The sequence below is a fragment of the Astyanax mexicanus genome, chromosome 3 (assembly GCF_023375975.1).
Source record: "Astyanax mexicanus isolate ESR-SI-001 chromosome 3, AstMex3_surface, whole genome shotgun sequence".
Lineage (NCBI taxonomy): Eukaryota > Metazoa > Chordata > Actinopteri > Characiformes > Acestrorhamphidae > Astyanax > Astyanax mexicanus.
Genome location: NC_064410.1, coordinates 52,835,483 through 52,849,672, shown reverse-complemented (window position 1 = coordinate 52,849,672; position 14,190 = coordinate 52,835,483). Strand labels below are relative to the sequence as shown.

At 39.1% G+C, this 14,190-nt stretch overlaps 1 protein-coding gene across 2 annotated transcripts in view; it reads left to right on the top strand.

The window, feature by feature from the left end:
• Positions 1 to 14,190, top strand: part of samd12 (sterile alpha motif domain containing 12) — a 160,970-nt gene that overhangs the window by 25,669 nt on the left and 121,111 nt on the right. For both annotated transcript variants that reach the window (XM_007245761.4, XM_007245760.4), the window contains exons 2-3: positions 2,250 to 2,446; positions 14,025 to 14,154. In XM_007245761.4, coding sequence (XP_007245823.2) covers positions 2,250 to 2,446; positions 14,025 to 14,154 — 327 coding nt within the window. The remainder of the gene's footprint in view (positions 1 to 2,249; positions 2,447 to 14,024; positions 14,155 to 14,190) is intronic.

Sequence of the window (14,190 nt, the reverse complement as noted above, 5' to 3'; positions counted from 1 at the left end):
TTGGTTTTATATAATATTCATATTTTCTGAGACACTGGTTTTTGGGTTTTCATTGTCTGTAATTCATAATCATCAACAATAAAAATAAAAACACTTAAAATAGATCACTCTGTGTTTAATACATAATAAATAAGTTTGAGCAGGGTTATAGTCGCTACTTTTTGGTCAGTCAGATTTACACCCTGATTCTGTAGAATTGTCTCAAAGCTTTTTGGAGTGTGAAAAATGTCAATAATTGTGAAAGCTCCACAATTATTCTTAAGCTTTCTAAAGTTTTCTTTACATTGTGCACAGAATAAAGATGCTTTTTGCTTTGAGTGATTGTTCTGCACTATATTAAATCTGGACTGAGTAATTTTGCAGAAAGAAGGATGTGTTCCTATTTTTATATTTAACATCTGAATCTGTAAAACTGTATCTTTCTCTGTTATTTGTATAAAACTAGCTCAGACAGGTAGGTGGGCTGTAGTGTACTTTTAGATAGATAGATGAGATAGATAGATACTTTATTGATCCCCGGGGGGAAATTCTTGGCATCCAGCAGCAGGTTACACAATACACAAAGTTAAAAAAGATAAAATATAAAATATAAAGATACATATAAATACAATCAAATAAGAAATAGAATATACAGTGTAAATGTACAGTCTTCGTATGTGTGTGTAATGGAGATGGAGAATGGAGGTAGTGCAGTTGTACACAACAGACAGTGAACACCAGTTGATGTGCATAATGTGAGGATAACTGATGTCAGCCAAACAGAAAGTGCAAATACACAGTTATATAATAATTTAAATTAAATTAAGCAGTGCAAAAGATACGTAAACAGTGCAAAAGATACGTAAACAGTAGATGAATTAACTAGTGAATGAACTACTAGTGCAAAATATGGTAGAACTATAAAAAGTGTTCTAGGCATCAGCAAGTCTGAGAGTGTGTCCATAGCTGGGGGTGTGTCCATGGTGTGGCCAGAGTGGCCGGAATGAAAAAGTTTCACAGAGTCTTTAGTTTGCTGTGCTGAGAGGAGTTGAACAGTCTTATGGCCTGAGGAACAAAAGACTTTCGGAGTCTGTCTGTGGAGCAGGACTGGGACAGTAGTCTGCCGCTGAATGAGCTCCTCTGCCTGGTGATGGTGCTGTGCAGAGGGTGGTGAACATTGTCCATGATGTTCAGCAGCTTGCTGAGGGCTCTCCTCTCTGCCAGTGGTGTTAAGGACTCCAGCTCTAATCCCAGCACAGAACCAGCTTTCCTCACCAGCCTGTCCAGTCGTCCAGCATCCCTCTTGCTGATGCTGCCTCCCCAACACACAACAGTGTAAAAGAGGACGCTGGCTACCACAGACTGGTAGAACATCAGGAGGAGTTTCTGGCAGATGTTGAAAGCCCTGAGCCTTCTGAGGAAGTACAGTCTGCTCTGAGCCTTCCTGTAGAGGGAGTCAGTGTTCACTGACCAGTCCAGCCTGTCGTCCAGGTGCACACCAAGGTATTTGTAGGACTTGACCACCTCCACGTCGACCCCCTCGATGGAGATTGGCCGCTGAGCAGAGGGCCTGGACCTCCTGAAGTCTATGCACATCTCCTTGGTTTTGGAGATGTTCAGCTGCAGATGGTTCATCTTGCACCACATCACAAATTCCTCAACCAGGCTTCTGTACTCCCTCTCATCATCATTACGCACACACCCCACAATTGCAGTGTCGTAAGAGAACTTCTGCATGTGGCATGACTCCGAGTGGTATTTGAAGTCTGATGTGTACAGTGTGAACAGGACTGGAGAGAGAACAGTCCCCTGTGGTGCTCCTGTGCTGCTGATCACTGTATCAGAGGAGCAGTCCCTGATCCTGACATGTTGTGGTCTCCCAGTAAGGTAGTCAGTGATCCAGGTGACCAGGTGCATATCCACCTCCATCTCCATCAGCTTGTCTCTCAGTAGTAGGGGCTGGATGGTGTTGAAGGCACTGGAGAAGTCGAAGAACATGACCCTCACAGCACCTCCCCCCTTGTCCAGATGAGAGTGAGCTCTGTGCAGGAGATAGAGGATGGCATCTTCCACTCCCACCTTTTCCCGGTACGCAAACTGCAGTGGGTCCTCAGCATGGTGGACCTGAGGTCTGAGTAGGTCCAGCAGCAGTCGCTCCATGGTCTTCAAATACATTTGTCCAAATACATTAATTCTTTAGAATTTAGAAGTACTAGAATTACAGATGACTGTAACATTTATTCATTTTCCATTTCTTTTTTTCTCCACAGCTGTCCACTGTAACTTAAGTCAGAATGGAATCGATCACCAGGTGTGCACAGAGGATGTGACCTCAAACCTGGAGGAAGAACCTATTGATCACGGCCCGGGGCTGGACGATGACAGCCCGGGGTTTCAGGACCAGAGTCCTGGCTTCCAGTGCCGCGCCCCGCCCCAGCGCTCCGTCTCTGAGTCTGAGCTGTCCAGGGTAAGCACCTGAGACCTCTCCAACTCACTCCAACAACCAATGTTGGATGCAATGATTAATAATTCTAACAATCTTTTACAGAGTGTTAGTGTTTAAAAAAAAACACTTCATGAACCTGCCACTTACTTACAGTATATTACTCACTCACTCACTCACTCACTCACTCACCCATTAGCTCATACAGTGCCTTGCAATAGTATTTTTGAACTTTTTAAACTTTTGCCACATTTCAGGTTTCAAACATAAAGATATGAAATAATTTTTTGGGAAGAATGAACAACAAGTAGGACACAATTGTGAAGTGAAACGAAATTTATTGGATATTTCAAACTTTTTTTAGAGATAAAAAACTGAAAAGTGGGACCAGTCCCAGGTCTTTTGCAGACTTTTTGCAGACTGATCCTGTATTTATCTCCACCCACCTTCCCATCAATTTTAACCATCTTCCCTGTCCCTGCTAAAGAAAAGCAGGCCCAATGTATAATCATTCATGTATATCAATCATTCATGTAGATACTAAAGACCTGACACTTAGAGCAGCCTACACCTTTCAGTGTTTTAATCAGGACACACAAAGAAAATTATATACAAAAATTTCAACTTTTTAGTCTAAATAAATAAAAATGTTTAGTGCAAAATATCTACTTAGTAAAAATTTGCAAGTAAAATAAAAACTATATAAAGTAGTGCGCACACCATACCTAGCTTTAGTTTGAGTAAAGCAGGCAGTTTCACACTTTTTCTGTCAACACTTTTGAGTCTTTATTTACTGATATTATTTGGTTTGAAACATCATATAAATATGTTTGAAGCACTAAAGGTAAATAATATTGGTTGAAAAGGAGATCTCACTTTTTTAGGTGTTTTTCTCAATTGGTTTCTTGTAGATGCTTTTCCGCTCTGGGATGTAATTGCTATTTTTAGAAAGAGTAAGTTTCGCCCTTTCTCACCATATATGGATTATGTTGATGTCTGAAGAGATTCCTGAGCATACACTGTGTATAGCTGGACAGAGCATCGTCTCTCAAAAGTGAAGCCACCACAGGTCGAGTCTGAGCTGTCCAGGGTGAGCACCTCAGACCTCTCTAACTCACTCCAACAACCAATGTTTACCACAGTCGTTTATAATGTTAACCATCTTTTACATTGTGGCTGTGTTTTAAAAAAAGCACTTCATGAACCAGGCACTTACTTACAGTATATCAATCAGTTACTGACTCACTCACTCACCTACTCGCTCATACAGTGCCTTCCAATAGTATTTTTGAACTTTTCAAACTTTTGCCACATTTCAGGCTTCATTATTTCATAATGATATGAAATATTTTTTTTGTGAAGAATGAACAACACGTGGGACACAATTGTGAAGTGAAACGAAATTTATTGGATATTTTAAACCTTTGTTAGAGATAAAAAACTGAAAAGTGGGACCAGTCTCAGGTCATTTGCAGTCTTTTTGCAGACTGATCCTGTATTTTTCTCCATCCACCTTCCCATCAATTTTAACCATCTTCCCTGTCCCTGCTAAAGAAAAGCAGGCCCAACCATGATGCTGCCACCACCATGTTTGACAGTGGGGATGGTGTTTTCACTGTGATGAGCTGTGTTGCTTTTACGCCAAAACATAACGTTTTGCGTTGTGGCCAAAATGTTCAATTTTGGTTTCATCTGACCAGAGGTGGAAAAAGTACTGAAAAATTGTATTAAGTAAAAGTACCTTTACTTTGCTAAAATTCTACTCAAGTAAAAGTAAAAGTACCCATCTAAAAATCTACTCGAGTAAAAGTAAAAAAGTACTCAGTTTAAAATGTACTTTGAGTAAAAGTTACATAGTTACTTTTAATTATGTGATGTAAAAAAGTACAACAAATCATAAGTTAAATAATTATTCAATAAAATAATTTGGACCTTTTAGGCAGTATTTGTGTAGACCCCCCCATAAAACATTTTTTAAGAACAAGTGGCATAGGTTTCTATGATCCCTTTTTTCTTTACTGTTAAAAATTATGGTCATGTAGGTGACTATAAACCGTATCTTTATAGTTTTACAATTCATTATAATTTTTAACTTGCCATTGCTATGCTTTAACTGCTATTTATTTTTTGTTTAACATTTAAGCAGATTGTTTAATGTTTCCAATAAAAACTTAAGGAATTATCATTAAAAACATGAAAACATACAAAAACTGTTGGTCGGCGCGTGCGTAGTGCCGTAAAGCACATATCGATGGGTAGCATAACTCGACAGAACACCGGTTCCCCCGAGCCGCGCACACAGACCCCAGGCTACACAGCTGATTCACACAGTGAATCTACTCAATTACAGTAATGTGAGTAAATGTAATTAGTTACTTCTTCCACATGTTCGGTGTGTCTCCTAGTTTTCTAAAAGTTAGGGAATATAAATACACTGTTTGTATAGAACGTATTGTTCTTACTAAAAAGAGAGTGTGGCATCTTCAGTGTGTGGAGCTAAGCGTAATCTAACACTGGGTAGAGTGCTCCTTTGTGATGTATTGCTGAGCCATGCTTCTGTGGGGCATACAGTATTTTCTTTTTGTTCTTGAAAACTAATGGTTGCTATCTTTTTTATTCCTCTGTCTAATAGCAAATGAGCTTTACCTGAACATGGAGCTCTTCCTTAGTTTAAAAATGGATACAGTTGCAGCTATAGCCTGACAGGATGATAAATCTACAGAATATCTCTTAATAAGCTGTTCTTTTTCTGGTTGAAGAAGAAATAAAGAATAAGAACTCGGTGAGCGTTACTCTGCAGATGTATTCCTGAAAATACCTGTATCTGCAACTGCAGGTTCTGCCGTTTTAGCAAACTCTAATGAGAAACTGTCCTCTGTAGGCTGATATATGCTGAGGCTGATCAGGACCTGGATCAGCAGAGGATTAAAGGCCTTACAGTGTTTGCTGAACAGCAGTAGGACAAATCACTGATACCTGTCCTATTAGAGATACTTAGTACAACTGCAGATTTGGATTTGGAAACCTGTAGACCAGTAAACCTGCAAAGCTGGAGTGTTTCTTCCATATCCAATGAAATGTATTTAATTTCAGGCAGTATTAAGCCAATATATTTCATGTTTTATCTTTTAAACTTTCTCTCTGGAACAGCTCTGGAAATAATTAAGAGATCATGTCAGTTTCAGAATCAGTTTCTCAGATTTTTCTATTTATAGGTATATGTTTGAGTAAAATGAACATTGTTGTTTTATTCTATAAATACCTAAATTCCAAAACAAATATAATAAATAATAATAAATAAAGCTGAGAACACAAGGTGCGATTTTGGACGGAAAATCTGTCCCTAGGGTTCTAAGGGTTAAAAAGATAAATTATTAATTACTGATTCCAAATTAATAGCGTGCTTTAACGCTGTAACGTTGACAGACTTGTAAAAATGGTAAAAACCCTTCATGCGTAGGTGTGTCCAAACTTTTGAGTGTTTTTTTATTCTGAGTGCAGGCTGGGTGCAGGCTGCAGAGTGCTGATCAGGTTGGAGCTTTGCTTGGTTTCTGAGTTTCTAATCAGCCGGCGCTCTCCTGACACTAAAGTTCTTAAGACTCTCAAGCCCTTTGATGTGCTCAATTGTTCCCTCGCTGAGTAAATCCAATTTAAGCGCCGGGCGCCCGTTGCGCTTATAAATTCACGGGGCGCGACGCGTTATTTTCTCCAGCTGTTCGCTCAAACGCTCTCCGTGCAGCATGGAGGGGAATAATTAACAGGGAGCCTTTGCTGCACATCTCATGAGGGGGGAAATTTAGGCCTGGAAATGTGACTGTGATGGGCAGTTAATTAAAGGAGCAGCCCAGTCACGGGCAGTGGCTCCAGGCTGAGGCCTTGTGAGAGGACTGATGGGAGAAGCTGGATATGAGGATGCTGAAGATGCTGAGGGCTGAGAGCTGATGGGTAAACATGAGTCCACTGTGCCACTAGGTGGCGCTCTGTATTCACGGGAGCCGTCTCCAGCGTTTAGGATGTATTCCTGGCCGTGGTTGGAGATGGAGGGAGCTTCAGATGAGGATCCTGTCTGTGCTCTTTAAAAAAAAAATAAACCACTGACATGCCCTGAAAAAAAAGAGACTCTCAATCAATATTTCAAAGTTCTGGAGAAGAAGAGTTCAGCTGAATATTGAAGAATTTACTCGATTCACACAAGCTCATTTACACTGTTACCTGCCCGTGTCACTCCTGCGCCAGATGAGTCTTCACATAGGCTGACTCCAAATTGAGAAGTGTATTCTTATAATCCTATTTTTTTTAATGTGATACATGTTGATAAATATGTTTTCATAATAATGATCTCTTTATTCGTAAAAGTAAAGGTGCAACAAAAGCGTCTTTGATCATTTTTGTACAAAACCAAACATTTTTGCATCCTTGTATGATTTCTTTATATTTGATCAAATATATATACAGCTCTGAAAAAAAATAAAACCACTTGATAAATGCCTCTAATTTTACCAAATTGAAAACTTCTGGAATATAATCAAGAGGAAGATGGACGATCACAGCCATCTGAACTGCAAGCTGAACTACTTGAATTTTTGCACCAGGTGTGGCATTAAAAATTATCCAAAAGCAGTGTGTAAGACTGGTGGAGGAGAACATGCCAAGATGCATGAAAACTGTGAATGAAAAACAGGATTATTCCACCAAATATTGATTTCTGAACTTTATGAATATGAACTTGTTTTCTTTGCATTATTTGAGGTCTGAAAGCTCTGCATCTTTTTTGTTATTTCAGCCATTTCTCATTTTCTGCAAATAAATGCTCTAAATGGCAATATTTTTATTTGGAATTTGGGAGAAATGTTGTCTGTAGTTTATAGAATAAAACAACATAAAATGTTCATTTTACTTAAATATATACCAATAAATAGCAAAATCAGAGAAACTAATTCAAAAACTGAAGTGCTCTCTTTCCATTTTGTTTCCAAAGCTGTATATATTGATACCATATAATCAAACATTTCTCCTTTTTGAGAGAAATCGGTTATTCTTTTTTTTTACATTAGAAAACTAAAATGTGCTTTATTTAGAGATATATATTTCTTTATTTATGAAGATACTCACAACAGTGAAAAAAACATAATTAATTTGTCGTAGGAGAGAAATATTTGATATCTGGTCATTTATCTGATAGAGTGTGAAGGACCTTCAATTAGTAAAGAGCCTTTGAATTGACTTAAATTGACATTAAATCTTCACACAACCTTCACACTTCTCTTTATGCAGTCAATAATGGCATCCCTCAAAGACCCTTTCTTGGTGCTTCATGTTTAATGAAGCTTTATTGATCAATGTTATGGCTTATTTTTCTGTTTGTTTTTATGTTCTCTACAATCTTAACAGTAATGGTGCTGCAGTGGGTTGTCATATATGCCATAACTGTTTCTTGTTCTGTAAAAGCAAAAAAAAAATGTTTGGAAGAACATTTGAATGGTTCTTTACCATACATTTTTGCTTCTTCATGAAATCTCCTGCATTGATTATGGTTCTGATTTCTGATAGTCGCTTGTTTCTTTACACTGTGACGACTAGCCAGATGCTGTGGGTCACTATCAGTATAATTACCACACACTGCACTGTCCACTGTCAGTATTAATGATGTCTTCTGTGATGTACGGCATTCTTGTGACCTGTGGTTTGAGGAATGCTCACAACACTTGAAATAGGAATTTTCTGTTATCACGTCTCGCTTAAACTATGATATTTCACCTTATCTTGCCCTGAACACTCTGGCCAGTGTACAGCTTTATTCACAAGGAAACACCTCACAGCATATACAGGTATGGGCTGCTATCCCATGACTTTTGGCATATGATACACACATACATCTCTTAGTAAAAGAGTTTGATGTTGGGAAGTTTGGGGTCTGGCTGTATTGACAGAGCTCTATGAACTTCACAGATGGGCTGATTTGAGCTGCTTATGTATTCATGACTTGAGCTTGACTTGGCTTTGTTGCTTAGGAACATGAAAATACCTGCATTGTCTAATTATACCAAGGACAAAGAGACAAAGAGACTGTGTGTGTGAGTGTGTGTCTTTGTGTGTGTCGGTTTGTGTGTGTGTCTGTTTGTGTTGCCTTAGTCAAATTCTCAGTTAGATTTGCTCTCTATTTTCATGTCAGCTAATATTTGAGTGTGTGTGTGTGGTATTGTGGGGCTGTATTTGAGTAAGAGAGTTGGGCCCAATCACATTTCTGTATCTGTGTATCTGTAAGAGGGACACGCAGAGAGAAGAGTCGAGAATTTAAAGTATTTATTTTGTTCTGTCTAGTTCCTCTTTGTCCTCGTAACATTTGAATCCGAAGTACTGCCAAACATCAGCCTTCATTCCAGGCGGTGATTTTAGTACTGTAGCTTCGGCCATCTAGCTCTCTCTTAAGTTTCGGTTTCGTTTAGCCGAAAATAGTGCCTATAATCACCTGGAAAAGTTTGATCCACATATTTATGGATCAATATCGTATTTTTTGAGCGTGAATCGATATTGGATTGCTGATCGATCTTTTGAACAAAGCCCTAGGTATTGGCAATGGATGGATGGATGGATTGAATTGAATGGATGGAAACTTTCCCGGAAGAACCAAACGACAACCAAAACGTTAATTTCCTAAAACATTTCAGGAACCAAAAACTAACATTCCAAAAACATTCTAGGAACCACAAATTGTTAGCTGGAGTGTAGCCTTAACCCTTCACCCTACCCCTCTATCTCAACAAGCATGGGGACACCCTATCCCTAGGTGTGAACCTGCAGAACTGAGGGTTATGGGCTAAGTGTTTGGGAGTTTTCACACCTGTAATTGGTTTCTCTGGTCTAGATCAGTTGATAAGTTTGTTTACTCCCTTTGTGTGGTTTGGTTTCACACAGGCATAAACCTAAACGCACCAAAATGCACACAAATAAACCATGCGAGCAGCCTGTGTCCTTTGATTGTTTAGAGCTGTCTGGTGTGGGAGTTATTATAAATATACGGAAAAAGTAAATATAGCGAGAAGATTCTGTGTTCCAGTGCGAATAGCTGTGCTTTAACACTGAACATTAAAACGCTACGCTTGTAAACACAGTGTTTGGACGTGCAGCACAGATGTACACATAGTAAACCGAGTCACACGGCTGTGAGCAGTGAACGCAGCACAGACCGCACGTGCATGGAGCAGAGACACTGTTTGTTCATAGCTGTGGTAATTAGTGTTATGTGGCTAAATATCAGATTAAACTGCACCTTATCAGCAGTTTAGCTCAAATAAATGGACTGTATTTAATAGCTGGGTTAGATCGAGACCGGATTACGTTCTCAGCACAAGCGAACCACTCCAGAGTTCTTTGGGACCGGACTCTAGGTGGTCTCGGTCCGGTTCATTTGATCCGAACCCGAGTGCGATTACTGTTTTCACACCTGCTCAACTGAACCGCACTAAAGTTACAAACGGACCAGCGTTCGTTTTAACCGGACCAAATAGTGCTTGTGTGAAAACGCATTTAGAGGCAAGGGGTGAAATGGGACTGGGCCTCAGAGTCTGACAGAGAGAGAGAATTCAGAGCTCTCTGCTCTCACACGTCTCATCTTAGCCTGACCCTAAAACTCTGTCACTCAGCTTTCTAATTGGCTAGAAATCCTCACAGAGCGAGATTCCCTCCTGGAGCTGCCCGGCTGCTGGATGCGTTTTGTGAATCTCTGCACCATCACTGTTCAAAGCGGCGGCAATGCTCGAGACACCTTTCAGATACGGCACCTTATCACCACTCACTGAACTGCTGTGTCAGAGTGATAGTGCACACCTGCAGAACATACTCCCTGCCCCCTGCACTGCTGGGTACTATCAGATTGGGTTAATTAGCGCTCTGCTGCTTTAAGTGGGGACCGAAACGTTCCCCAACCAACCAACACACACACACACACACACAGACACACACACACGTATACACAAACACACACACACACACACACACATATACACACAGGGGCTGCTTTCTGCTGACTCAGCGTCTGCCTGTTTGGCTGAGCTGTGTCATTGCTTTATTAGCCGGCCTGTGAAAACTAGCTATCGTGCTAGTTCAGTCTGCGTGAGGAGACAGACGAGTGGACAGATCCGGCCTTTGTTTCTCCCTCTTTTTCCTCTGGCGTGGGGGAAGTGCTTCATAGGGAGCGTGAGAGCCGTGGGCTGTGGGAGACGATTGCTGGTTTACCTCGGCCGAGAGCCATAGAGTGAATGATGAGAAAACACTCGAGAAGGGCGGCCTGAAGAATGGACTCAGCCATTCGTCCTCAGCCTTCAGGATGGTGTGCATGACTGTATTTTGACATATCGCCAGCGAGGCCCCAGCTCTCATTCATTCCTAATCCCCAGAAATGCCCCCAGTAGCCTGTATATCCTGTCTGAGGATGCAAACTAATCCTGGTTATGAATTTATGAGCTGTTTTGTATGACTGAAATCTAACAATTGCTATTTGGAAACTACTTCAGATAAGGGCCTAGCATGATAATTACACGATCGACTTACTGTAGGATATGAGGATATGACCTCAATAACTTTTCTTTGCTGATCTCAATATTGCTTGTGATGATGTTTTTGTTAGTAAGGCGAGTGCCTTGTTGTAATTGAGCTACTATTTAGATTTCGCTTAAACACAGTGGGTTTATTTCATTTATGTTGTATTCACAGTATGTAGGATATTCAAAGTTTTGTATATTCCACGTTTCAAGTATCAAGTTTGTCATTTGCACATCATGTCAAGACACTATATTCCTCTAATTTAGCCGTAACTGATGGTCCTTATGGTGAAAATTAAGTAATAAAGATTTTAATTTCACTAACCGGAAAATATATCACGCTCTACAGTTAATGTTTCATCCCAATCAGTGGAGAACAGAGCTAACAAACACCACTAACCAGATAATACCACGTTTCACAGTTCATCTTTCTCACTAAACGTGCATTGAAATGCTAGGGGTGAGGCTCAGATAATCACTTTACAGTAATAAAAACAGTTCAACCGAGCAGTAATAATAAAAAAATTATTAAATTAAAAAAGATAAACAAAATAAAATACAATAAAAACTCTAGTTTTATAGACAAATTAATCCAATAAAATATATATTTAAAGTGACTAAGTAGTGTTAACCATAGTGAAAATATATAATAAATATAAATATATTGTTGGAAATGATCAAATTAAAAGGTGTGTTGGTCATTTAGTGTCACAGTCTCACAGTTTGTTCAAAAGCCTAACAGCCTGTGGGTAAAAACTGTTCATTAGTTGGGTTGTTCTGGCCTGGATACCACGGTACCACGGTACCTGACATATTCCAATTCTAATGGCTGAATATTCTTAATAATGAAAATTCAATTGCTTAAATATATCAGTGGCATATCAATGCCATGAAATAAATTTTGGGACAGTATATTTTGCAAGCAAAGACGTTATTGTAATAGATCTACCTGAAACCAGATAATTTTTCCATGTTGACCTCACATCTAGATGCCCATCAGGGTCAATGATGAGACCAGGAGGAGTTAAACATGGGCACCATACTTGGGCTGTGCAATAAACATGGGGCCTAATAGGAACCAATGTGTGATTTAAGGGGGGCTGTATCAATGGAGCCCATTTGGGAATCCCATCCGAGTCTCAGCAGCAATTAATTAACGAACTCATTCAGAGTCAATGCACATTAAAAAAGTCTGTTTGTTTAACATTTACATACCATATAAAAAAAATGAAAAGGCCTTTTTTAATAGGATTTTTTAATTTAGGGAACAGAAAATATTGTAATAGTTTAGTATAATTAGATTATATATTTTTGTACATGTTTTTTTTAAACTAGGACTAAAGTTATTTAAGCAGAAATTCAGGCACTTCCAAATGGTTTCTTTTTTCTCTCAGCTCTGTGTTGGTAAGTGTCCTTGTAATTTGCAGTGCTTTGTGTTTGCAATTGTGAAGAAGCAATTTCCCACTGGGTTCAATAGAGTACACATCTAATCAGTACCTAAACGTGATTGAAACCATCTGAACCAATTAAACTGTCATGAAGGTCAAATATGATTAAAAAGTGCAAGTGATCTTCATTCCTAACTTTTAACATCCTATCTTATGTTCCTGCCACTCTTGGAGGCCAGTGTTTGTCCGAACAAGGACAAAGTCAGGATGCATCAGCCGGGGAAGCATGACATTTTATCAGTATACTGTGCCTTTGGACCTCAAAATTTAAAATAGAATCACAAAAGTTTTTTTTATTTTTATTTTTTATCAAGACTTCAGGCCACACAGCAATCGTATTGTCCCATTAAATCACTTTTTGTTTCCCATCAGGCATGAACAATACAAATTTTGGCTTAAATTGTCTGCCCTGTCATTTAGATTGCAAAGACTGGATAGACAATTTTAGACAAAAATTGAATTTAATGAAAACATGGTTGAACTAGACTTGCAAGTATGTTGAATTCTTCTTGGTGGTCCTCTTCTGTTTCAAAGATACATTTAGATTTTCCAAAATTATTTTAATAACTGTGATATTTTATCACGACAGGGTGGACAGCATAAGCTTTACCTCAGACAACATTAGAAATATTAAGAGAAATCAATACTATTAATTGCAGAACATTCAATAAGCGTTTCAGTTCGTTGTCACAGATGTCAAAGGTTACTTTCTGGGGGCGAAGTTATCCCAATATGACAGGGTGGACCAGATATTTTTGTGAGTAATGTGTAATGTGAAAATAGCTAAAGGAATAATTAAAATACATAAATTATTAAAACATTAAAAATATCGTATTGTTTTACTGGTTTATTTTACCATTTAAAAGAATCATTAAACTTACCCTACACCCCGTGTTTGTCGCTTGTGGGCGTGTCAAAGATCAACGTGCGTGCATGGTCCAGCTTACGAAAAGAAAAAAGGCGCAAAAATTGTATTGCTTCAACGGGCCTAAAAAAATATATATATTAAATGAAATGTGTGTTTGTATTAAATATGTATTTGATAACTAAATTGAGATCACTAAATTAGGTAAAAATAAATATATTTTAAAAAGACATGGTGAATGTTTTATATATCGCATTCACCATCCAGTCATTTTATTCCCACTTGAAAAATCTACATTTTGGAGGGAAAATCTGGTATAAATATGAGGAATTGCTTGGCCACTTTATTCTGCAGCTATGACTCCTGAGCTTCTAGACTCTTGGATGTATCTGTGATTTACCTGCACTGGAAATGCAGCCGGAATAAGTTTGAGGACCTCAGGCCGCCTTGTATGTGATAGGTCCAAAGAAATGCTAGAAGCCAATTGGGTTTGAATGTCACTTCACTGCATCATAATTTATTTGCATATTTGCAATTTTATAAGTTGAGAAAATTTCAAGTCTGTATCGCTTGTCGCTCTACTGATTTGTCACTTGTTGCCCCTCGCGTTTCACGCCAACAAATCATGCCCTGCCATTTAAACTATGCATGTTGTTATTAATATTGGCTGTTTAGTCAGGGGTTAATCTGTTTAGGGATGCTGAAGTCGAGCTGTTCAGTCTAAACCTCTGTCCATCTCTCTTGTCCAGCCAGGGACGGTGAAGCTGTCCAAACCGGTCGCTCTGTGGACCCAGCAGGACGTGTGTAAGTGGCTGAAGAAGCACTGCCCCAACCAGCACCAGGTCTACAGCGACTCCTTCAAACAGCACGATATCACAGGTACACACCCCTCCATGACCAGCGGCAGTGTAAAGA